Here is a 26,364-nt window from a genome sequence, read left to right on the forward strand (position 1 = left end):
ATATTTTTAATCCATTTCAGAGTTTACCTCTGGTGAAAATGTGACATTTGGTTCACTGGGAGGCCACTCGAACTTCACCACCTTGTTTTTGCTGTGGTTGGTCATAGTGAAGCTTTCTTGGTATTTACAATCTATATAGCAGTCACCAAAATGAAGCACCTCACATAAACCTTGGAAAATGAAACAGATATGTCAGGAAACTATAACATGTGACAAAGCCATTATTTTTCTAAACAATTTCAGTATGCAGTAAAAATCTTTATACCCTCACAGTCCCCTATTTTGTATACCTTCCACTTCTTCTCCATCCTGCGGTGAGCTGCTGATGTTACTGAGAGACACCATTTCCTCATAAGTCTCTGCCATCACAGGTATTCTGGTGTCACTGTATTGGTTGTCCTTCAACTGCACTGTTATCGCCGTATTAATTGTAACACATTCGTTGGAGCAAAAGGAAACCTCACACCTCTTCTGTTCATTCACGTCAAGCCTCACAGTGGCTCTGTGGATCAATTGACCCTCTGGAACATGGGAACCAATGTCTGTTAGGAAAGACAAAATATAGAATGTTTTGTTGCCTCAAAAATGATGCAGCTATGGAACAGTTTTCACCCCCTCCTCCCCCCCCGTTTTATTCTTAAGGGGTGGGGGGAAACTACTTAAAAGAAAAAAGTGAAAAAACAGAAAAAGGAATAAGTCATCCTGAACAGGTTTGAACTGCAAAACCAAGACATAGCTGCAACACAGAACAGGACAGAAAAAAAGAAATAAGAGAGACTTTTCATAATGAAACACTCATTACCTGAAGGAGGAGGTTCCTGAATTTGTTCGCATTGAACAGTGCTTTTGGTGTCGTCCGAAGGAGGTTTTATTGTAAACACACCATGTTCATCCACCAATACAATTTGGACCTTTCACAACAAATATAAAATTACAAACAATTCTCTCTTGGTCTTTTTTTGTTGTTGTTGTTAACACCTGATTGTTACTGTTGTTGTAGTTGTTGCAAGCAATTATTCTAAAATATTGTTGAACTATTTGAAACTGCTAATGCAAATTGTTTTGGTTTAAAAATTAAAAAAAAGAACATTTGAGTTTTTTTCACAAAATGAACCTTTAGCTAAAATTTTGGCCCAAATCAGCTCTTGTTTGATTTATCATGACAAGGTTGAATGTTGGGTTTTTCAAAGCAGACTTTTATTGGTCTGTCTACCAAAAACAGGCTAAAAGCAGGTTATTGTTTATTTTACTAGAGGAACAGTTGTAAAAACAACAACATTGTTGTGTATAATAAGATATATTGACAAAATATATTTCATTAACAAAAAGAGAACACTCTATGGAAGACAGCCTGTCTGGATGATGCTATGACCAGCTATTTGGTCAAAGTGTCAGTCCAAACATAGCTAGCACTAGTTTTAACTAACAACTTAACTCAGAAACTATTGGCATCTTAAAGCTACAGTATATAAATTTTCTCTTAAAAATGTTTTTTACACATTTGTTAAAATAATCATTATGTAGTTCACGACATAATGCAAAAAAAAAAAATCTAGCGCCTAAAGTTTTTACCAAAACTCACTTGCGCTTCTATATTTCCGTGATTGAAAAGCTCCAAAGGTAAAGTATGTCTTCTGCCCACCAAAATTCGTCCAAACTGCATCACTGGTTCTCCCCCGCTGCTTCCCTGAGCTGGACGCAGGACACAGATGCTCGGCAGAGTCCCCTCTCCACATAACTGGAACTCCAGGTTTTGGTTAATTAATGTGTGTTTTGATCTTGATACACGAAAAGAAAGCAAACTTCATAAATATCTTTCACAAAGGATGTCGGATTATTGCTTATCTTTTCAAACAGCACAGTTTTATTGGGGTAAAAATTTCACCTGGAGAGCCCCTTCGTTGTAATTTCCAACAAAGCAGTGTATACCCGGATTGCCAGTGGTGTGAAGGTGACCACAGCATAAGTATGTGACTGGCTCAATATGTTCAGCGTTGTTGCAGACAAGTCAAATACTTGTCGAGATGTCTGAAAGCAAACGCATCATGTACTTTTCCATTGTGACTCTCTAAACATGCAGATAAGACAGCTGTAAAAGTCTCACCTTATTTCCACTATATTTCAAGGCCAAGTTAATTGTACAAGGGACCTTGCTGTTGTTGATGAGTTTAAAGCGGGCTTTAGAAGTTTTCCCCACTAGAATTTTGTTAAACAAAAATTTTTTCTCGTCCATGACAAAAATGCCTTCAACATTGGCAAACTGCTCTGAGGACAGCTGGCTGCTGTTCTCACACAAGTAGTGTTCTTCAAAGATGTACTCTGGATCTACCACAATGCCTGTGCGAAAAGAGAGAAATAAAATGATGCTTTGGAAAAATCTGCTGACTCAAAGGTAGGGACAGTTTTGCAATCAATTTCTTTTCTTTGAGGTGATATTTCCAGTTTACAACAGTTCAACTTTTTTGTCAGATCGGCGAAGGTAAGGGAGTTAGGCTGTTGGATGCAGTCAATGATTTCTAAGACAACAGTATAATTTTAAACCAACAGATCAGAGGGTACTCTCTATTCTGTTCCCTGTTTTTGTTAAGAAAGCAAATGTCCAGTAATTGCAACTCAGTTATCACCCCTCTCCCATAACGTCCACTCGCAGCTCCATCAGACTACCCAGGAGAAATTAGCAAACACCTGATGGAGTCTGCTGAGCTCATTATAAGATAGTTCTCAGTGATGCACTCGTAAAAACATTGTCAAAGGGTCAACAGAGGAGCGCTGTTGAGATGACTTCATGAGGACAGAGTTTCAGAAAGAGCAGAAAAGACAGAAGCCCGTATGTACCTGGAAAATACAGATTGAAAGGGACGCAGTTTGAAAAATATGTCGGAACAATGAAAAAACATTTGTCAGTCTTAAACTTAGAGATTTGGCAACTTGTGATGTATTTTATGAGTCATCATAGCTGAGTTTAGTTATCAGAGTTGTGTATTCTTATTTGGGTGTTTATGCCTGACAGGAATCATTAAATGTATGCTTAACACACATATTTCTTGTTTTGTTTTTAAAATACATTTTATTGGTCAGATGAGGTGTGGTCAATTTACATGCACAATTCCAGTTATATTTTGCTATGAGTTTTTGATATTAGAGTGTTTTGGGGTTTTTTTGCCAAGTTTACCACATTCCCTGTTTAGAGATTTTCAAATTGAGTTCTGGTTTATTTTATTTTTAGCCAGTTAATCATGTGCCCATTTTCATTAGTTTCCCAGATTTCTTCTCTCAATCTTTTAAAACAAACTTTATTACAATTTATGGTGGACACACTGTATTTTTAAAGTTTTGGATTATTTTCTTGCAAATAGATCGACGAATGAATTTCCCATCAGGGTGGCTCATTAAAGTCTCCCACAGAGGCTCATTTTATGCCTAATCATGCTACTTGCCAGCTGGAAATTATTCCATTTAGATGTGACTCATGCACATACATTATTCTTAAGTTGGATTTTTCATGTGGGGACACTCATCTCTCACCTGGTTTGCAAACCTCAGCTAACAGTCTGTATACGATACCGTCAGGCTGTTCTGAGGGGTCACGGCCAACGATGTCAATAACCAGGCCTTGGTTCCAAGAGCCAAGCTGGTCAGCCACACAGACAACGGTAATATTCTGCTGAGTACCAGGCTGCACGTTTCCATTGGAGGGAGACAGGCAGAAAATGCCCAAGTTGAGTGAAATCTGGATGTATGGGAAAATTTTGAGTGGAAAAGAGAGTAGGTGAGAAAACAAAAGTAGACAAAAATGGAAAATGAACATCAAATAGCAAACTCAAATTATGATTATGGCAGCTTGTAGTTTTACGTTTTATAGATGTGGAAAATGGTCAAAATGACAAAACGACTATTGTACATGATATAAACCACATGATGTCTGTAAAAATAAATAAATAAATAAATAAATAAAAAGAACTGGTAGCAGTTGCTTACATCCCGAGAACCCGATTCTCTGTGATGATCTTGTTTTTCGAGAGTGGCGCAGGTGGACTTTGATGAAACACAGTCTCTAGCTGGCGCCCTAGATCGTCCTCTAAACTCACGATTAAAGACAGAAAATTGTTCAATGGAATAGTTTGGAATAAACCCAGAGCAAACCTTTCTGAGCTATTAAACAATTAAATTGAAATCTGTGTTGATAGTAAACAGAATACCATTTATACTGAAGTTGCTCTTATCAAGAAAAATACATTAGATCACAGGTTTCAACTATGAGTCCTGTTTGTTCTGAGATGGTCAAACATATCATCTCACACTCAAAATACAGTTTTTTAAAAGGCTAAAAAAAATTATTTGCATGAGATATACAGAAGTCCAAAAGTTTTAGAAGTTCTATATAGTTTAGATTTTGTAATGTAAACAATGTTATATTTTTGAGCAGGTTTATTGTATACTACAAAAATACTAGGAACACAATAAAACATTTATCACTATTCAATGGGTTTCTTAGCAAATCAAAAGCCCAATCTGTATTCTTACCCAGCCTTCACATTATTACCAAACTCTGAGAGTATGCGAGTTAGGCTGAAATGGAATGGGAAGAGTCCCTGGTTATCTATTATGAAGCTCTGGGTTTTGTCGGAGCCATAGGGTAGTGGGCCAAAATCAATGTCACATGCAGGTGTTATCTTATATCTAGAAAGACACAAACAGAAATTTGATCATCTTCACTAAAGATTCAAACAACAAAACTGGTACTGGAGTTATGTTTTCATGCTTTTGTTATGCAATAATGCTTCAGTGCTGGAGAAAAATTAAAATGAATAACAGTAACCTGGAGAAAACAGACTGCAGCGAAATCTTGATGTCTATGTTGGCTATGGTTTCTCCTCCTTTAATGCTGGGTTCAATTATCTGCAGAAGATTATGTTACATGTTAAGAAAAACTGCTGCTTTAGATCAGAGGACTACAACTTCCATCCAAAACAGCCGCTTTTCAGAAACCTTTAGATGCTACCTGTTCAAACACTCCAAAATTAAAGAGCTGAACTAATGTCTCAACTTAAGCTTTTTGCACATATATTTCTGTGTATTCTGTCCCTCTTTCACCTATTAAGGAGTTTAATGTATTTTTTTCTTGTATTTGTCTAAAAATAAAGCAATGACATATGTTCTACAGAAACCCGACATAATCCCAGATGTTTAGATGTCTTAAAGATGTATCTAAAGTTGTAGGACTTTGGCTTTAAAGGCCTGGAGTTGGAGACCCCTCATTTAGATTTAACAAGCAAGAGAAGTTCTTCCACTTTACCTAAACCTGAATTTCTTAAATACTTTTATAAATCAGTAGAGCTGATTAAAACTTTGCAAAATCATTTTATTTGTTTCAGTTCAGTTTCAGCTGTAGGGAATACTAAATCTAGTTATATTCAATATTTTATATAATATACCTCCCAACACTAGAATGTCGCTTTGAATAACTACTGCACAAATAAAACCTAGACAAATGTGAGTACAGTGAACCCTCGCTATAACGCGGTTCACCTTTCACGGCCTCGCTGCTTGGCGGATTTTTTTGTGTCGTTTTTTTTTTTTTTTTTTTCACAGCGCATTGTGTTCTGCGTCCTGATTGGCAAACCAGTCTCCGGACTTCTTCTCTACCTGTGTGCCAATAACGTCACGGTATTTTAATATACAAAATACAGCTTGGCAAATTTTGGCAAATATTTTTGCCCAAGAGAAAAAGGAGCGACAACAACTACCGATAACTATGTTCTTCTCTCGAAAAAACACAACTGCACCACAGGCGTCAGAAGAAAAAGACACTAGAGAGCGGAGTGAGGCTGCAGCGTCAGTCAGAGGCACAGTGAAATAAGCAAGTCACAATTTGTCCTACTGTACTTCATATTGGTGATTAAAATGATTATTTTACTGTAGTCATTTGTAACACAGTGTTATATTTGTTTAAAAAAATGCTTGGGCCTGAAAACAGGTTTTGTTATTTGGTTTCAATGTAGAGTACTTAACTAAGCTTTATAATAATTGCAAAAAATAAAGGTAACTACTTCACGGATGTTGCCTATCACGGGTTCTTTTTGGAACGCAACCCCCGCAAAAAACATAATTTTAGGGTTCACTGTATTCTAACAGGAAGTTCATGTCAGACAATTAAACAGAGTTGCGATGAATGCAGTACATTAACATTAAGCTTATGGAATGGCCCTGACCTCTACACTATTGTAAAATTGCAGTCTATCATTAAAAGCTATGTTCTTGCAAGAACATTTTAATGAATGAAACTAATACCAAGGACAGAGGTCAAAGATCCTGCACAGAATTATACCAGAAGGACGTTGACAGCTACTGTACAAAAGGTACCTGGTTTTTCTGCAACTTAAAGACAATTAACATATATTTTTATTTTACCCTCTATATATAGTTTGTCGTTGAGTGAATTAGAGAAATTCCATAATAAATTCTAGCCTTTGCATGTAAAACTCTGAAAGATACCGTATTAAGGCAGGAGAAAATTAGCATAAGATTATTTACTTTCCCTGGGTCTAAGACAATCTGAAGTAAAAGGGTAAAAGTGTCACTTTTAAGAACATAACATCCATCTTGGAGAGCACTGAATGACACCTGACAAATAATGACGGGTTCTTCTTTCAAATTGACTTCCTTATCAGGTTTGCAGCAAACTAATACTGCAGCGAACTTCCCACGGGCCGACAGAGTGCCGCTTGGTGGAGTCACTGAGAACATGGACTCTGTGGTGTTAAGCTTTGGGTTAGGAGGTCGAATTGTAAATCTGAAAAACAAGAGCAAAAAGCAGCAAATAAAATCCTGCAGTTGAATAAAACTTATTACACATAAAACGTAGAACACAGAAGTAAAGAAAAAAATATTCATGCTCACTTGAAGGCTAAGTCATATTTTCCTTTGTTTGTCAGCTTTAGCTGCTGTTTGCTTTCTTCAAGGGTTTTAAGGATTCCAAAGTCCAAAGTAGCAGCTGTCACAGAAACAAAGGTGTGAAAGATGACATTATTTTTACTATTTCAGAAAATCATGTCATTGTTTCAGTATTAAACCATGTAGAATAGCTGAAATATCTTGAGTTAAAGGACCTATTTCCCTGTAGGAGTTATCAATCAATCAATCAAATTTTATTTGTATAACACATTTCAGCAGCAAGGCATTTCACAGTTCATGTCAGACAATTAAACAGAGCTGCAGTGAATACAGTATAGGAGTTAGTGTAGGTCAGAGGTCAGATTGGTTGCTGACAGTGGAATATGTCATTACTTTTCCTTCCTAATATAATATAATATACAGTACAGCCCAAAGGTTTGGACACACTTTCTAATTGAATTCAATGAGAAGGTGTGTCCAAACGTTTGGTCTGTACTCTATATTTAGAGAAACACTTTTTTCCAGCTGATTTAGTTCTTTTAGGGCAGAAAGAAATGGAGTCAAATTGTAATGTCATAAAAACAAATTTATGGATCCATGTAAACAGAAACAACTTTATTAAAATGTTATTTTTAAATTTCCCCCATACCGGTCATTAAAATAAATAAATAAAAAAATAAACAGGCTTGAGTGTTTAAAGCAAAAAAGTAAACCCATCTATTTCAAACCCAGTCACATCCAATTCAGAATAATGGCAACATTTAAAGATGAGTTCAGATGTGGTTTAACGGTTTTATGTTCCTGACTAATCCTCACAACATCTCCAAGTTCAGTAATTACAACCCCTGGAATCACTATTCAATGATCAATCACTTGATTTACTTTGCAGCAAAAAATAGAAAAACATCAATGTAATGTATTGTCAATGTAACAATTGTTCTGTTTTTCAGATTGAGTGGAGAAAAACCTGGAGAGCCACTTAATACTTTACTGCATTTCCTTTGTTTGATTTTTTTTTCAGAGATTTAATTATTTTAGGCACAAGCTTTTCATCAGCCCAAATTCCAGCCAGGAAGCAGGTAAAAGGAAAAAGAAGATAGGCTATATTGGAGAATATCACGGAAAAATTTATCAGTAAAAGCAGTTTTAAATAATCACTAAATTTGTACTGTGCTTGTTTATATGTTGTGACTGCTATTCACAAAGTGGTAAAAAAAAACAACCAACAAGAAAGTATTCCGAAAAAAAACCCCAAAAAACATCTTGCTGGGATGACTAGCAAGATGTTACATACACTGAATAAAAAGATGTGTCCATGTGTTTTTTTCTCACTGTCAGAAGTTAAATCAGAAAATTTTGTTTTATTCAACAACAAAAACTGACTTTAATGTTTACACTGATAATATGTCTAGGGTTTACACTAATAATATGCTTAGGGTTTTATAGTTTGTACCTGGTTCAATCTTCAGATCTACATCATAGGCTTCAGCATGAACTGTTAAGTTTTCGGTGTGCAGAATCCCGATAATTTTCTCCACATCGTATACCTGAAATAAAATTGATCAAATACGAGCAAAATCACATCTTTTCATAATGCATATAAAACTGGAATTAACAACAATTTCAATAGCTTTTTAAAAACAGGAATTGAGTGTGCATGTCTTATTTTATTGTGGATTTTTCAAATATACAAGGAATAAAAAAATATACATGTTTAAATGTATAACAGAAGTAATTATAAAATTAATAGAAGTTATATTATTTGATATATATCTCTCACCTTCTTGGTCTTTTTCAGACTCATACAGTTGAAGCCAGATATTTACATACACTGAATAAAAAGATGTGTTCATGTTTTTTATTTCTCACTGTCAGAAGTTAAATCAGACCAGACTTCTCCTGTTTTACCTTAGTCAAAATTAAATAAAATTATTTAAATTTTCAGTCGGATGAAAATTCTGTTTGATCTGACTGAAATTCAGACAATGAGGAAAAAAGGTGTCTGAGTATTTTTATTTGGTGTATGTAAACCTCTGGTTTCAACTGTACATTAATTCATGTCATTCTACAGGTCTGGCTATTGCTAGGCTTCTGTGTGGCTGATGAAAATTAACTAATACTTAAACAGTTTGGTAAATGACAGTTAACTTATGATGCAACAAGGGGAACAGGTGGGTAGGAAAGGCAGAGTAGGTTTCTGGAATGACCCCAACAACAACACGGCTAAAAATCTGTGGTCAATTAAAAGTCAGATTCGCCTCAGAAAATCAATTGGTTTCTATGAACTCTACTAACTACACTGCAGTTTGAAGACAGCTGCTAGTGAGCATTTAGCCTAATATTAGTGGTGACATTTGAGCCATTTTTTTTTATCAATTTCATCCTATTTCTATTAGAGAAGATAAGCTTGTGCACTCAATTCCTGTTTTCAATTTTCTTGTAGATGTAATTTACTTAATCATTTGATGTGGTGAAAAAGATTACTTTATAGACATGATCAAAAGTCCAAATGGGTTATTGATAGTCATGCTTCTGAGGTGTGTATGAAAATTTATGAGCACAGATGGTGTTTAGATTATGACTATGCAGTACTATAGATCAACATAGTGAGGCACCTCCAGCTGCAATTTCAACTTTACCTCGAGACGCAAGATTTTCTTAACAAGGACTGGCTTCTTGGCCTTGAATTGCACACAGAGAGGGAAACAGGAGTTTGGCTGGATGACTCCTTGATCATGTGGCACTATAAACTCGTCACCCAAGGTGTCCACGCCCTGAAGCATCCAAGATAGTGGCAAAACAGTCTTGTTAACCATCATGATGCCACGGCTTTCTCTCCTGTAGAAAAAAAAAAAAAGTGTGATGAAAAAAAACGCAAAGTTCAGAGTATGCAGCTGGAGTTTGTGACTTCATCACAGTGACAACTTGTTTTCAAATTATCATACTACAGTTAATTTGGATAGTTAATTTAAAATTGGTAACCCACAACAGAAAAAAAGTTGTCTTTATAGATTAGCTTTAAAATTATTGGGAGATGTTTTTTGTATCCATTCCCTTACACTTATTTTTAAAACCAAGTGGCTGACACTCTGAGATGGGTCAGCCACTTTAAAGTGAACATTTATGTACCTACTTATTTTTTACATCAAATGTTTTTATGTCATTGTCAAAATCTCGAATAAATCTGTTTTTCACTTTCACATGTTTTTTTTTTCCTGTATTTTTTTCTTTTGGGAAAGGAAAAAAATTGGTGATCATGATTGATTTGTAAAAGTTAATAAAAGTTAAAATATCCAAGCAGGAGAATATGTTTTATGGGTGCTGTAACCCTGGATTTTCTCATGGAAGTAAGAAAGACATCAATCATAAGTGACTCTAGCAAGGTTCAATTAGATCAAAACAGAAACTCCAGTCTGTTTGCAAAATGCTAGATGTGGCAGAAAGCTGACACTCCACCCTATTCTGTTGTTGGGATCCCTTTTGTCAGAGGGAACTTGACTGGCAGCATATATTTTTGTTAAGGTTTCATCTAAAATCTGTTGCCAAACAGTGGCTGGATACAAATTCTCACCAGACTTATTGATTTATATTGAGCACATTTTTAATAACGAATATATTGCAATTATGCACAGCTTTATGTTGGTTGCATACTTTTGCAAGGCAATCTGTGTATTCAAACATCAAAACGTTTTGAATAAAGGGTGTAGTACGAGGTTGTAGAGAAAGTGAGTAATATAAACCAACCGTGTTCATGTGTGTTATAGAATTTATTTTTCATATATATTTTTTGTGTTAAGAATTTCAGCTAAACCAGAGGTAAAATCTGGTGTACTGTACCTTTTTTCAATGAGATTATTGTTCCAACACATTTTAAACAAATTAAAACTTCGGTCAATGTAAAAAAGATAATTCTCAAGACTTCTTTAAAATACATCCGAATATATTGCTTTTTGAAGGGAAAGCATAAAGAGGCAGGCAGAGGTTTGTGTTTCTTTACGCACTTGTGCAGCAGAACCTTGCCGAAGTTTAAGTGGGTGCTGTCCAGCTCGAGTTCCGGTCGGATGCCCCAGCAAGAGATGTGGATGATCACAGTCTCAGGATTCTCCTTGATATTACAAATTATGCTGTCTTTTATCTGTCCTTGTTTTGTTGGAAATGCATAGACTGTCAGCACCTGATGAAGAGAAAGAATATTTAAAAGTACATATGTTTGTTTTGCATCATCTAATGAGCTCAACTAAGATAATTTTCAATGAGTAGTACTTCTTTCTGTCCTGGTAAGACACTCATTATAGGGGGGTCTAGCAGAAATGTTGCAGCCTGATTGTCTTGTTGGAAACTGAACATGACCTCTGCCTCCATACCGGAGTCGTTACAAATTTGTAGCCTCTCAGAGTTTTCTGGATATGTGTTTTTCTTATACCTGAAGACAAACATGGAAATCTGACATTAAAAGTATATCTGCTGAAACAACCCTATTTAAAACTTTCTAGTCTCTCACCTGTCTCTAGTTTTGCTGCAAAGTAAAGGCCCAAACTCAAAGTAACCAGGTTTGATTATGTAGGTCTTCTGAAGGCCGTCTTTCTCTTGTGCTACCTTCTTACAATGAGCAAAAATAGACCTGTGGAAAGATTAATGATGTACCATTCAAAGAGATTGATTGATTGGTTGATTGAAACATGATTCCTATTAGCTAATCAGCAACAGTTGGAGCAGAGTACAGAGAAGTCATATTAAATCACTGCGTTATTAAGACTGTAAAACCTCAATTTCCCACATAACTTGATTGAATAATGCATACTGACTTGTAGTCTGTGGAGATGGAGGGATAGCTGCAAATTCCTCTGCATGTGAGTTGGTAAAGTTTGTGGCTCCCCACTGACTCAAAATTGAAGGCCTGTTCAAAAACTCCTAGTGATTCAGAGTAGAACCAGATCTTTAGAAGCACCTCACCGCCAGCAGGTACAACCCAGCGATATGTGGTCAAACTACACATAAACACAAACATAATTAGACAGCTGAACAACTACTGCTCTGAAATACTTGTGAAGTGTCTGGATAGAAAAAGAGGAACTGCATAAAAGTGTGTTGGACCTCTCTGAACTCTTCAATTTCGTTGTCTTGAAATGTTTTCTCATAGGTGTTTGAGGGTCTCTGCCCTTTCTCTCTTTGGTCTTGTGATCCTTGTAACGTTTAACTGCCCTTTCCTAAGCACAGAAAACATAGAATTTCAAATGCCATAACAAACTAGAATGATCAAAGTTTTGACGACTGATAACATGAATGTTCCTTCAGTTGGATCTTTATCTTTACTTTTTTCTTGAATAGGTTTTGGATACTGCTGAAAAAAAAAAAAAAGACCTGTGGAGTTTTTTTATGCAAGGATTCCTCTAGATCTTTCTTCTCATCATCCTCATCCTGGTCAGAGGGATTCAGGAAAGTGAAACATGTCTGATTAACTTTAAGTTGTTCCCTGTATTTAGGAAAGGCAACAACAGAGAGAGTAGTTGGGGCAACCACCAGGGGGCCATTTGGTCCTAAACCCAAGTCGTCCTCTATCTATATCGGGTGAAAGAAAGAAACCATTTAGAAGATGAAATCAACCTAATTATTGAAAAATATAAAAAAAATGCTTACCTCTTCAAGAGGAGGAAGTACACTGTTTTTAAGCAGTTCAGTGAAGCTACAAGTCCCATTTTGTGCCACATTTATCACAATGTGAGGGATGACGTCCGGTGCTCTCTGGATAGCCTTGATGGGACCTTTCTTTGTTCTCTTACCTATGTGTGAATACTGAGGGAAGATAAATGTGAATGTTGGCTTTAGTTTGTTGCAATCTCCACATTTTTGTTTTTCAAAATTTCTGACAATTTCAGACTCAGCTTTTGAAGAGTTCCTATACTTTTATTGGAACAAATATAATACTAAGGTTCACCCTGAATTTATGCTGAATATTTTTGCAGTGGGGGAAAAAAAAACAAAGCTGAAAGAATAAAATTAGAATATGAGAAAAGAAGGAAGTAAAGTGCGACACAAAGAAGAAAGAAAGAGGATTCAAGAGGAGGAGGCACAAAGGAGACAAGGAAGGAAGAAAACACAATGAAAGACAAAGGACAAAAGAGGGAAAGAAATGTTCGAGGAAGCTAAAAAGGACAAAAGGAAGGAAGGAAGAATCCATTTAACAGAGGAAAAAACAGACAAGAACGGAAGGGATGTGCTGTACAGCACAGGGTAGTAAAGAGGAAGGAAGGAGGAAGAAAAGACAAAAAAGGAAGGTAAAAAAATAATGAAGCTAAGGAAGTACAAAGGCAAGAAAGGAAACAACCAAAGGACAGAAGAAATTAACAACAAAGAAAGGATAGACACAAAGAAAAACAGAACATTTGGAAGGGAAAAGAAATGAGAACTACAAGTACTTTGCTAAATCTACGTACATGTGATACATAAAGAAATCAAATCACATACATTTCCAGAAACTGTTTTACTGTTCGTTCACTTTCAACTCATTTTAAAAGAGTTGAGAACATTTTAACTATCCCAATATAATAATGGCCTGATCAAATATAAGGATGACAAACAGAAATAGCTTAACTTGTCCGATCCAATTCAATGAAAAAATGTCATATTTACTCTTTTCTCTGTTATGGATTCATCTGAACCTGGAACATTTTCCTCAGCATAACGAAAGTCCAGGAGCATGCCCTGGGCCCGGTCCCACTGCTGCAGGATCTGATCCACCATTGCCTGGATCTGATCAAATTTTTCAAACTCACCCTGTCGTTCATCCACAGGACACTGAAAGTGGGAAGATGGAAAAAAATATTAGTCAAGAACACAACAAAAAAAAACTCCAGTCCTCAAGGGCCTGTACAAAAAATACACTTTTGGTGTGTTCCTAGGCAAACAGCTAAATCTAGTGCCTGGGTCCTGAGAATGGTGTAGTTTATCCAATATCCAGCCATCAGGAACATCTTTTGCACATTGTTTATACTGACCAAAAAGGAAATAAAACAAATTCATCTGATGAGGGAGTAACTGTGCTGACTTATGGGAGTTTATATAAATGTTTATTTAGAAAGAATCAGTGAAATTATTCAAACACCGACCTGCTTTAATTCTAATGAGTTTCTCCTCTTCGGAACTTCTGCAGTTTCTAACTTTTCATCCTTTTTCTTCTTTTTCTTCTCCTTTTCTTTTGATTTGAGAATCTCCTCTTGCACCCTCCTTTCTTCCTCCTCCTTTGCCTTCAGCTCAAGGTCCCTTCTACAATAAAGGAACCAAGAAGGCACCTTATTTTTATACAGCTGAGGACTATATTCAATTTATTGTTAAATTTCAACTCTCAATTTTTGATTTCAAGAGCAAAAATAAGCAGTATATGAAAAGCCTGAAGCTCAAATAGTGCACAATTACAATGCAAGTTGTAGTTTTGACAAGTTTTGACCTGATTGCTGAATATACACCAATAACAAACTTCAATCAAAATTTTTTTGATTTTAAATGAAAGTGAGGTTTTGGCTATCTTATGAAAAAAAATAAACACATTTGTTGGTTCATCAACGATCACTTTCATCTGAGAAGTCCATAAAGGGTTTGCTAAATATTTCTTTAAATATACAAGTGTTATGAAAGCATTTTCTCATCTGTCTTTTCACACACAAATGAACTTGAGCAATACTTCAATTCTTAGCCTTGAGAACGCTGGGTGAAATTCAGAGACAACACTTCAGAAATAATAACAATCTGGTCTTGATCAGCTTTTAGGTTTGATTATTATTCACTTAATCTTTTGAACGTTCATTCATGTCAGTTTTAGTAAAGACAAATGAATGTTACAAATGCCCCAGATCTTTAAAAAATGGGTAATAAGCACTTACGGTTGTTCAACTGCAATAACTTAGACAGAAAATCTTATTTTTTGCAGTTTGTTTGATTGAAAGCAAAAACTTGATGAAACTTTTGTAAACAATCTTTCAACAAGGTAAAATCACTGGTTTCTTTGGCTAGAGGAAAATGTGCTTATAAATGTGCATCCTACATTTATGCAGAAGATAAAATGCACACAATCTGATAAGTTAAGGAAGTAGAGCTCAAAAAGAAAAAGATTTCATACACGTGTCAAATCATTACCTCTGCTTTTTCAGTCGAAGTGTCTGCAAGTGTCGCTGGGTGATGCCCGCCTTATGGTCGTCAGGCAAAGCATCGAACATGTCCTGATCCAACTCCCAGAACCACCTCTCCTCCTTCTCAGCTAACTCTTTCTGCAAGGCTTCTGCAGAAAAAAAGAAAAAAAAAAGCATGTTCCAACCTTATAATACAACTTTGGCATACAAATGTACATATCTGCACTGTGAGGGACCCGGCAAACAATTTACCCTGAGCTTGTCTCTGTAGTCCTTCACGTTTTGTCAGGGCATCGAAGGTGTCAAATAAGTTGACTACATAGATGTGCTTCCGGTTACAGAACGCCTTGAGCACAGCTTGAAGCGAGCTTGGTAGAGAGTGAGTGTAAATAGAGTCCAGGCCACTGATGACTACTCCACGTTGACAGTCGTTTAACTGTTAATAAAGAATAACAGGAACGTGAGGATTTGGCTAACTTTTTTCAATGACGCGCAAATCCGGTCCAGGTGAAAGATAAATTGTAATATTTTAGCTATAAGATTTGGGGTAAAAGACAAAATATCAGATTGGCATTCTTATTGTATTGTGAATATTGTCTTTTGATAGCTACCACCTTGACAGATTCAATTGTGAAATTTAATGCACTTAATTACCAAAAGCAGAACATCCAGAACCATTGTGTGAAAAACTAAGTCCATCCATTCTGCTCGCACAGAAACTTTGTGGTGAAGAAGCACCCATGGATTTCTCATAGTTGATTGTTATTGATTAATTGAACCTCATAAATGTGAAATCTTCTATGAAAGCAAGATTTATTTCTAAACTAAAAAAAAGTTCCGGAGCCATGTCCTTCGAGCAAATATGAGCAAAGCTGAGATAGATTAAATGTGAGGGCATCAATCTGAAAGCTTAAGACTGACCTAAACCGAGTCAGCAACTTGACACTGGTTCCAAACACAGCAGGATATCGACATAAAATAAATTAAGGTGTTGAAATAGAAATGCTGCTCTGGAAAGCTGAAAGAGCTGTGCAGGAATGTGTCTGCAAATCTCAAAGACAAATAATGTTGCAAAGTATAGGCTAAAACTCCTCCACAATAATACAAGACTGATCAAACAGAAAACTATTGTAAATTATTGTTTATCAATAGATGAATCATCATCTTGATTTTCAGGCAATGTCCCCGTATGCTGTAACCAGTAACAATCTTTTTGATTGTGCAATCTCAGTTATGTTTTAATTTAAAGTTTGTGTTGTCTTAAATATTTAGTGACTTATTAATAAAATTCCTGGGCATGTGGCTCAATTTTACTGTACCTGAAAACGTTCCAAGAGGATTTCAGTAATCTGGCTTTCAGCTGGGAAAAAACGGAATGTCTGCAAACACCCTTTCTGAAACAACAAATATATGTCAGCAGATAGACGGTGCATGATTTAATATTTGTATTAAAGATTCTACATCATGATGAAAAAGGGCTACACAGAGAATTTGAGTAGAAAAATATCACTACATGTACCACACTGGATTCTTTTGTGAAGATTTCTGACTTGTGGTGAGATGAAGTGAGATTTCTAACGTGGTGCTTTTCTGTATAGTCTGACGGAGTACCAACTGGAGTTACACGCTGAACTAAGCTTTCATGATGTGCGGCATGCTTTGCTTGCATCTTTTCTGTGAAAAAATGTGAAAGGTTTCCTTGTTATTTGGTGATGAGTTGAATTATATCATATTTTTAAACTGCTTAAGTGAAATTTTAGGCTTACCAACTTCTGCAGCCTTTTTTTGTTCATATTCAGCCAATGCGGAATCATAAAGCTGCCTTACTAATAGGCTTATTGCAGAAGTGCCATTTTGAATTGCATCCGTGACCACACCATCAATGCTCAAGCACGCTGTTCCATAGTGATTCGCCAGAGCCACTGCCAAATTGCTTTTATCTGAAAAAACAAGTAAAGATTTAAAAAGAAAAAGTTGGAGTTGAATCAATTTCACTTTGAAAGAGCAGTTAAAGATGCACATTTTTACCTGTCAAAGGGGCTCCATATACAATGATGGCAATTCCTCTGTGTTGTACTGTTTGTCCCTCCGGAGAAAGGTCCAGATCCATATAGCGGGCAATCGCTCTGACCACAGGGGTCAACTCTAACTTTCCCAGACTGATTCCCTCTTTGGTCAATTTCGAAAAAACTAAATTCAGACACAATAATAAATTAATAGTGAATAAAACAACCTTTTTTGTTGCACTCTTTTCTATAGCCTTTCTGCTGCTTACAAAAGTTATCTGATTTCACACTACAGAGGTCCACCTCAACTGGACCGTCACTTGGTTTTGATTTCTCCTCTTCCTTTAACATGCCACTTTTCTTTGTTTCAGCTTCCTCTGTGCCTTCATTCAGCTCTGCAGATAAGCAAAAACAACTATTTTGCTAGCATTAATACAAAGACTGCAATCTGCTAAGAATTAGTGTTTTAGTAAAGTTACCATAATCTTTTTGCTTAGAACAATATTCATTCAGCTCCACAGGAAGGCCCTCTCCAGGTGTCCTTGGGGGAAGCAGCAGCAAGTTGTTCTCATCATATTCCGGTATAGTCCGCAGGATCTTAAAGGAAAAAAAGAGGAGAAAAAAAAACCCTATGTGGAGAATGATTAAAAAAGGGAACATTGCTTCTGGTTCTGAGTTTTAGTTTGGTTTTAAACATTTTACCCAAAGTTATTTAGACCCCTGGCAGATTCACATATAAAATCACTTTTATTCAATCACAAATTTTGTTTTTGACAGGAAATGAGAAACAAATTTTGAAAAGAGTGACTGCTCTGAATCTACGCATAAAAATCAAATGCACTGAGGGAAGAGGACCTCACTGTTTGAAGTGAGTGTGATCTGATGAAACTAGAATTGCCTCATTGATAGCTGAAGGAAAAGGGGGGAGCTTTTAAGTGTGTGCCAAGTCTGCCGACCATCAATTGTGAAGTACTGCAGTGGTGGCCTGTTTTGTGGTTGTTTTTCTACTGGAGAGTGTTATGTATGTCACACAGTAGAAGGCATTTTTGAAAAGATGTACCAGCAATGAATCAGTCTGGAAGAACCTCAGCAAAGCTTGAAGACCAATCAAGCCTTATCTAGTTTAACTTTAGAAAGTAAAAACCTTTAGAATCAAATTCTGGTTACATTAGGTAGATATACAGAGTACCATAACATTACTTTTCAATTCAATACATCAGACATATTGTTGCTAAATCTTTAAACAAAGCTACCTCTTCTTCCTTGATGTACTGCGTGTCAAACTCAAGGCAGTAAAACTCGATGGGAAAGGAGGAGAGGTTTTTCACCGTGACCTCAGATTTAGATTCCACGCTAAAAGGAAGACAGGGTCCAAGCTCCAGTACAGATGGGCAGAACTCCAGGAGAGCTTCTTCACCCTGACCCTTAGCTGTAATGAAGACCTGCTCAGTGTTGTCCGTGACATGGATCACCAACTGTCTGATGTATGTACCCTGGAAAACAAAAACAGTGTTGGTTTCATTTGACGAGAGTGTTGGTTTCATTTGATCCTAAAATTAATACAATCTCTACCCCCTGAATAGGTTTGAACTTGACGTGGATGGTCACACATTCGTCAGGGTCCAGCACACCATTGCAGGGAAACACCTGGAATATCCTTGGAGGGTGCTGTTGATGCTGCAAGAATATTTACGTTTATAAAGAGCTTATCAATGAGAGAAAATATCATGTAACATTTCAAACACTAACCAAACATTTTCAGAAACAACTTTAACATCAAGTCAAAGAGAACTATCATAACTGGTTATTAAACAACAATAACAATAATAATAATAATAATAATAATAATAATAATAATAATAATAATAATAATAATAATAATAATAATAATAATAATAATAGAAATAAAAAATTAATTAAAACATCACACCTTTTTGAGAGTTTTCATCTCTTCAGACATCCTCCAATGACATTGTATAGCCTCACAGTTTTTCAGCTGCATCTTTTGAATCTGATAAAAAAAACATTTCCAAACATGATTAGTTTAGCAAAAAATAAAAAAAATTGAGTGCGTGAGATCTACAGATGACAATTAATTGTCAGTGTTTGACACAAACCAGAGCACTTATGCTCAATCATCTGAGAATTATTATCAGTTGAACATATTGCCATCCAAGGCTCATGTACGTCTGAGGATGTTGACTCTTTGCAACTCTGATGTTAAACTAAATTACAAGATGGCATCATAGTGAGACAACATGTAGTTACCTGGTTAGTGCTACTCATTCATATGCAACACATTCTGTAATAGTACATTACTCAAACCCCCCCCAAAAAAACTACAAATAGAAATCTGCCATGTGTGGTGTGTATTTTTCTCATCCCATTTGCTCAGATACCCCTGGATAAAATCCAGCGCAACTCACTGCAAATGAAATTGATGAAAGTTAGTGGTTGTAATGTGACCAAGTATGAATACTTTGACAAGGCACTGAATGTCATCATAAATGTTCCTTCTCAGGATGTCAAAGGTCATCTGGGATCTGTGGAAGAATGAATGTTCTTTTACCTGGCACATGCCACACTGCACTTTGTCAAAAAGCAGCAGATCCGTTGAGGGAGTGACTGCTGGAATAGTAATGTTTGCACCCAACTCCACCTGCACCACTGGACCATCTGTGAGCTTTAAAACCAACCAAAAACATCAAAAGTTAGCAATCCTTCAATGGTGGTCAGAATCAGCAGACAAATAATAGAATAATGTTAAACTTAATCATAATAACTGGAATTTCTTGAGGATACTTGTGATCACCTGTATTGGCAGAATGACACTTGTCTGCCCCATCTTTCCTTTGGCAGAGAGATAATCAAACGTAATTGTAAAAGTCTGACTTTCACCCCGGGGAAGGTTCTTCATCTTTTGAAATTCTGCTGTGAAGCCTGTGAAAGACAATATAAAATCTCACTTGCACCATTATTGATTTTTACAATCCTTTTCAAGTTACAATGCTGCTTTGTTAAAAAGAATATGTTTTTCAAGTAGCTAAAAAACATATTAGCCCTACTTCCCTCACACGACTCCATTATTAAAAATAAACTCATCACAGCAAAAAAAAAAAAACAAAAAAAAAAAATTATATAAATATAAAGAAAGAAAGGCAGAGATTACAAGTGTGCTCGTGTCACCTGTGTCTGTTAGATGTTTGCAGTAGGCATGGAAGGTCACTGGTATTGGCCCATTGTTTAAGATGTTCACTGTCTGACTGAAGACTTTGCCTGGAAACACCAAGCCAAAATCCAGCACATATGGTGGAAGCTTGAACCTGGCAAAAGAAAAAAAAAAGAAACTTACTAAACTTTGACTAATGATTAGGATTTGATTTATATAATAGACCATAAAAAAATCATTCACATAAAACTTGAACCTATACCCTAAACAAGTTAAACCATTGTTTAACTTGTTTAGAGTAATCAATTTAAGCAAAATTCTAAGTCAATACCATCTTTAAAACTAGAGTCTCATTTCAACTTACATATGTAAATCCTGCCACTGTGAAACAAAACTTTGTGTGTCACTGAGCTCCCACAGCCTGTCGGGCACATGGGCATTATCTTTCACTAGAAGTCTCTCAACCTCCATTTGGATCAACTCTTCACTCTACAGAAAGCAGGTGGAAAAGAAAACAGCAGAGCAGAACAAAATGGGAAATAAAACACATCCGATTAGAATTTAGCAGTTTGCCTTTATTCTGGTTATTGTTAGTAATTTGTTAAAGCATATAAATGAATAAAAGGAGAAAGTCACAATGGTTTTTCATTGAGAAACTGAAAATGTAGTTATTCTTCCAATAACATCTTCAGATGTCTGCTAAAACCTGAGATCTTTATGTTTCCAGCCTGCACAATTGTTGTGTTTCACTTGTCCATAATATGTATGTGTTGCTCCTTTTGCATGTTTTTCTTCTATTTTTACTTTTACCTGGTAGTTTGCTTTCTCTTGTTTTACATATTTAATGGACAACTGTTTGCCAATGAACTGCATTTAAATGTGGTTTATAAATGTAACATTCCCTCTTATAAGCTTGAGGTTACATTGATCAGACAGGAAATGTTTTTCAGATAGATTTCCTGAATTTCACTTTGTCCTCTTGCTTTACTATCCATTTGATTTCTTTCATTATTCTTCCTTTCTAAATCGAAACTACCAATTTTTTAAAATTTATTTTAAAAACTGAATAAATTACAATAAATTGTTTGTTTAAAACATCCTTTAGAAGAGGCAAATGTGCTTCTGATAAAAGACCATAACATGTTCTTCATTAGAAAAATCTTTTTTGTATAGGATGAACTATAGAAAAAAATTTCTAAAGTTCTTAAGTTCTTTATTATCATAGAATAAACTATCTCACTTTACGATAATAAGGTAAGATAGTTACTTTATATGATTTATGACAATAAAGTAAGATTGTTTTAAGACAATACATTTAAAATTTTGAGAAACTGTTTGCATAAAGCTATATAAATTATATAGATTTTCCTAAATAAGTAAGCAAGTATTTTATATCCATTTTACTGACCACTGGCCCACAATCAGGCTGTTGTTCAGCTCCTTCTTCAAGTGTAAGCTCCTGACTGACACTCTGTGCTTTCACAGCATCTTGGGCCTGCTGTACCACATCTCTGTAGCACTGCTCTGCTGCAAGAGAACCACAAAATTACTCCAAGTGACTATTTGGTATAATATCATCCCAAATGCAGTCAACATTTAGATGCCGTGTGAGTGTGTGTGTGTTTGGGGGGCAGGTGATAATTAACTACTGTCATAATGAGTAATATTATGAGTTTCTTTTGGCAGAATCTGCGATCATCTGAGTGCAGGTGTGAACATACACAGGTTTCGTGGCAAATTCAGTTGGATTCTTGGGAACACTCCCACCCCGGTTAGTGTGACCTCCTGCGGAGGTAAGAAAGCCACCTGAAGCTGAAACTGCTTCTTAAACACTTCAGGGATGCCAGGCAGGTAAAGTACACGCAGGTGCTTCTCTGAACCAGCACTAATGTAGCCCTAGCAACACAGAATGTTAAATGGTAAACTCAAATCACACCATGAAAAATTCACACAGGAGCTTTTATTATGATTGACTCACCACAGATGGAATAACTATGGGCCACCCAGGTCTGATCTTCAGTCTCTCGTGTTGTTCGCCACTTCCTTTTAATTGCTGTGTGTCTCTGTTGTCATCATCTACCTTAATCAGTGCTCCATCTTCTTTATCAACACCTTCGATCTCCTTTGCATTTGGAAAGTATATGACGCTGAAGTCAAAGTCCACTTTGCCGGTATTCCTAACACACATTTCAACTTCACCGACACAGTGAAAGAGCTGGAAGGAGGAGAAAGAAAATTAAGACATTATAGCTTGAAGATCACATGAATAGAGCCTTGTGACAATGAACACATAAACTATTCCATCTACTTTTGCGTAGTAAACACAAAATAAAAAATTGCAACCTACTAAAGCGTTGTCAAGATGGCTTTTTGAGCTTGAGGGTCATGAAAATAAAGGAACTGAAAGGAATTTAATAAAAATTACAAATACTCCAATATGAATGAACTGGCCTGTTTCAGGTGAAGTTGTTCAAACAATTCAAATTTCTGATAATAAAATAACATTTAGAGTGAATAAGAGGAAGAGAATGAAGAATGCTGAACAGACAGGAGGGTTGGATAAATGTTCTGCTGAATCGCTTTTTCACCTAAATAAAAAAATCAATGTGTCCTTCTTTTGAATATCAATGATAACAAGTCCCAGTGGCTTGCATACGTAAATAGAAGGTGCAAATGAACAAGACAAAAGTGAGGAAAACTGACTGAAGACTGTGGCATTTAAAGTTAACATCTTATCTAGTTCCCCCTGTAGAAAATCTAATTGATGAATATTAATTTATTTTTTATATCAGAAATTGTTTAGTTTGTGATCCAAACATTCTTCTGCCATTAAAATAATATGGTGAAATAGAGCAAAAAGTGAAAAAAGTCTATGCCAATTCATCACTGAAAGTACTCAAACAAACCTCTGAGGCCTTCACAAAACAGCCACCTGTGAGAAGTTTACACTGCTCACAGGTGGACTTGTTAGCAAAGTAGATTACATATTTATTCAGTGGTATGAAACAGAGGAAGCTGAACTAGTATGCATGCCACAATTTTCCCATTTTTTATTTGTAAAAAAGCTGGAAACCTTGCATCTTTTCCTTTAGAGTTGTGTGATATTTATTAATCCACATAAAATCCCAATGGAATATATTCAAGTTTGCGATTGTGAAGTGACAAAACTTTCAAAAGTTCAAGTGGTAGGAATACTTTTACAAGGCACTGAAACAATAATATTACACTACATGAGATGAGTAAATTCAAAGAAATCACACAAATTAGTCTTACACCCTTTAATATGGTCGCCATTACCATCTTATATTGCGCTATGTATCATCTCATCAACATCTCCAAACAGTAAATTGGCTTTGGGCAACTCATAACACATCGATGAGCAAACAGATGCAAAAGAATATAAAAAGCAAAGTATAACAAAATAATGGATATAACTTGATCCTTCAGGTGTTGCGTTCAAGTCATAAGATGGTTCATTCTTGATTGACATGCAACAAAACTGAAGTTTAAACTTTAATGAAACGTACAACTCACGAGAGTGCTTCCAAACTTCTATCTATTCGTGAGGTCAATGTGCAATGGTTAGAAATATGAAAAGCAATGTTGGATGGCATCACTTCATGTTCATCAGCTGGTTGGACAACCGGTCCAGACCATCTGGGAAACCTCTGTTGATAATTCATTTCCTAAATTCTGACAGTTTTCAGTATTTATGAGAAACAATTTGAAGTAAATAATTATTTTGTAAAATGTGTAGTGTAAAGCATCATTGCCAGAAAAAAAAATAGAAAGAAAGAATCTAAACTCCACAATTTTATATACCTGAGAGCCGAAGTCAAGATGTGAGGATTGAAGACTGTAAGAGATTGCTGAGGCTTCTCCTCTGACTTGGACTTCATATGTTGGTCCATCTTCAACATGGCACTGAGCCACCACCTCTCTCCTGATGTTCTCATGACCAAAGAAAGAGAAAGTGACAAGCTGCTCATCCTGAGGCTGCAATACGCCACACATTGGTAAGATGTCAAAAACCTATGTGAAAAAATAGAACAGTAGATCATCAGTGGGAGATACAAGGCTTCACCATAAATGAGCTGAGGTAATGTTTAGAGTTGCATTAACATGAATTCTGGCTCGTTCACACAGCCTATGAGTCAGAATGACCACACACACATCTGGCATTAGAATTGAAGTTATTGAAACACATTTTGATATTTCATCACTAGTCATCAACTCTCATATTTAGTAAGAAATAAATGGGCCAGATGAGTATTATAACCACTATCTTTCTAAATATAAGCCTCAGGACGCTAAATAAACTATGGTCGCATGAAATGCAGCTAAAATCTATAGCACTGTAAATGGCAATGCAACTGAAGCATCATGTCACATTTTTTCAGTTATAAATTGCTCTAAAATTAAAAGTCCTACAATTGGCAGTATAATTATCTGCTCTCTGACAAACGAGGCAACAATGATGGACATTTTTCAGCTTCACAGCAGAAATGACAGAGGAAAAGTTGTTAATAGCCTTTTAAAAATCCCTGATTGTCTGCAAGTCCACATTTGCCTACCTCTTCCACATTCACAGGACGTAGTGTGCTGCTCTGGTCATCTGCTTCAGGACTGGGGCACACAGGCAATGGAGAAACCTCAGTCTCACTCGCGCTACGCTTAAATGATACTTTAGCCAATTCTGTTTTTCTGTGAGGGGAGAAGGATTTTAAAATACCCAATTAGCAAAATCTCCTTAGTAAACTGGAAATTCAACATTTGAAGAAAGATAATTTTGAACAATCTTTTTTTCCTTCCTTTCAGAGATAATGCAATGCTCAAGTAGAAGAGAAAACGGTAAGCTCTCACATCCCAAAGAACTCAGACTCATTTTCTTTTAGTACTCTGGTCTCTTATTCCCTGTGGGATCACGCTGGATGCATCCATCAAGTTAATTAAACAGAGTGTTCTATAATTAAGAGGAATTTTAATAGGCAGGCAGAAAGAAACAGGTCAGGATAGATTGCAATGAAGTGCTGAATAAACATGGATGAGAATGAAAGAGATGCAGCAAGTGAGGCCTTCTTAAAGCTCGCCAGGAAAAACTATATTTCAAATCACTGAAGAGTGGCTAGATTACTGCTGTTAAAAGTGTGTGTATGTGTGTGCGCGTGTCTGTGCACTCAGTGTTCTAAGACTGCCAAAGACCGTGGCAGTACTGTTGTTTCAGCTCAAATAGGGTAAAAAAAAAAGAAGAAAGGCACCAGCAGGGAGCCCTGTGGAATGATCATATTGATGACTGTTGCTTCAGCCTCATTTCTGGCCTTGGGAGTCACATATTAGAGAAAAGTATGTCACATTTTTGCCGGATATAAGTAAAAAAAGACTAAACATTTGGGACCCTCCATCACATTTACATTGTATCCTACTGCCTCTAAGGGTTGCAAGTCTTCGGATGCATTAACTAAAACTACTGTCAAAGTTTTGCTCTGAAATACCTGGAGAACTGAATATTTGTAATTAAAGCAATTGTGTGAAATTAGCTTTACCCATATCAATGATTGTAGAGTTTAATATTTTTATGCAGAAAAAAGTTAGGGTTTTTTAGTTATGCACTGATTAATGCATACCAGAATTTGTTGATTATTTCCTCATTACACATCATTCCAGTCAAATTCTTGACATCTTGGGCTCTGAGTGCTTTCACAGAATGCTATTGAGATTGTATGACTAAAGGGGCATTGCTTTAAATGCAAAGCAGTTCACTTTTTCCATAGAGCTCACCAAAAGACTTAGAACATTTACAAGATTAAGTCTATATGTGGCCACTTATAAGAAAATATTACGGGGTTTTTTCTACTCCTTTTTCATGCAATTCAAAAACAGAATAAGTAAAATATCCTTGAGTTACTTGTTTCACTGATTAGCCAGTCTTTGGTTTACACAGTAATCTAATATCTCGCACATTAGAAATGGACAAAAAATATGAGTTCTTGCTCTGTCTTGCTGAAGGTTTTCCAGATAGAACACACTGCAGGATCCACATGTGCTATACTGCATATATATGTTGTCAGGATAAAAGAGTTTGCCTTACAGACAATCCCATCTCAAAGGACTGTGGTGTAATTACTGATAGCGATGTAATTAGCTGAACATGGCAAGATAACGCAGGTTTTGT

At 36.1% G+C, this 26,364-nt stretch overlaps 1 protein-coding gene across 1 annotated transcript in view; it reads right to left on the reverse strand.

Moving 5' to 3' along the window:
• The window catches only part of hydin (HYDIN axonemal central pair apparatus protein), a 69,979-nt gene that overhangs the window by 14,594 nt on the left and 29,021 nt on the right, over positions 1-26,364 (reverse strand). The window contains exons 25-67 of the mRNA XM_044123610.1: positions 24,767-24,896; positions 24,015-24,224; positions 22,171-22,407; positions 21,914-22,088; positions 21,601-21,719; positions 20,557-20,681; positions 20,210-20,346; positions 19,836-19,963; positions 19,593-19,706; positions 18,954-19,034; positions 18,596-18,700; positions 18,277-18,516; positions 17,503-17,620; positions 17,293-17,418; positions 17,046-17,207; positions 16,784-16,957; positions 16,537-16,691; positions 16,337-16,411; positions 15,270-15,453; positions 15,025-15,166; positions 14,001-14,157; positions 13,525-13,689; positions 12,532-12,687; positions 12,256-12,453; positions 11,989-12,101; positions 11,700-11,882; positions 11,396-11,515; positions 11,158-11,317; positions 10,896-11,068; positions 9,534-9,732; positions 8,348-8,441; positions 6,901-6,994; positions 6,625-6,793; positions 4,820-4,899; positions 4,525-4,680; positions 3,979-4,078; positions 3,526-3,730; positions 2,105-2,337; positions 1,886-2,028; positions 1,583-1,778; positions 803-911; positions 291-542; positions 28-170 (exon numbers count right to left, since the gene is read on the reverse strand). Of these exons, the coding sequence (XP_043979545.1) occupies positions 28-170; positions 291-542; positions 803-911; positions 1,583-1,778; positions 1,886-2,028; positions 2,105-2,337; positions 3,526-3,730; positions 3,979-4,078; positions 4,525-4,680; positions 4,820-4,899; positions 6,625-6,793; positions 6,901-6,994; positions 8,348-8,441; positions 9,534-9,732; positions 10,896-11,068; positions 11,158-11,317; positions 11,396-11,515; positions 11,700-11,882; positions 11,989-12,101; positions 12,256-12,453; positions 12,532-12,687; positions 13,525-13,689; positions 14,001-14,157; positions 15,025-15,166; positions 15,270-15,453; positions 16,337-16,411; positions 16,537-16,691; positions 16,784-16,957; positions 17,046-17,207; positions 17,293-17,418; positions 17,503-17,620; positions 18,277-18,516; positions 18,596-18,700; positions 18,954-19,034; positions 19,593-19,706; positions 19,836-19,963; positions 20,210-20,346; positions 20,557-20,681; positions 21,601-21,719; positions 21,914-22,088; positions 22,171-22,407; positions 24,015-24,224; positions 24,767-24,896 (6,535 nt within the window). The remainder of the gene's footprint in view (positions 1-27; positions 171-290; positions 543-802; positions 912-1,582; positions 1,779-1,885; positions 2,029-2,104; positions 2,338-3,525; positions 3,731-3,978; positions 4,079-4,524; positions 4,681-4,819; positions 4,900-6,624; positions 6,794-6,900; positions 6,995-8,347; positions 8,442-9,533; positions 9,733-10,895; positions 11,069-11,157; positions 11,318-11,395; positions 11,516-11,699; positions 11,883-11,988; positions 12,102-12,255; positions 12,454-12,531; positions 12,688-13,524; positions 13,690-14,000; positions 14,158-15,024; positions 15,167-15,269; positions 15,454-16,336; positions 16,412-16,536; positions 16,692-16,783; positions 16,958-17,045; positions 17,208-17,292; positions 17,419-17,502; positions 17,621-18,276; positions 18,517-18,595; positions 18,701-18,953; positions 19,035-19,592; positions 19,707-19,835; positions 19,964-20,209; positions 20,347-20,556; positions 20,682-21,600; positions 21,720-21,913; positions 22,089-22,170; positions 22,408-24,014; positions 24,225-24,766; positions 24,897-26,364) is intronic.

Source organism: Gambusia affinis, linkage group LG08, assembly GCF_019740435.1.
Source record: "Gambusia affinis linkage group LG08, SWU_Gaff_1.0, whole genome shotgun sequence".
Lineage (NCBI taxonomy): Eukaryota > Metazoa > Chordata > Actinopteri > Cyprinodontiformes > Poeciliidae > Gambusia > Gambusia affinis.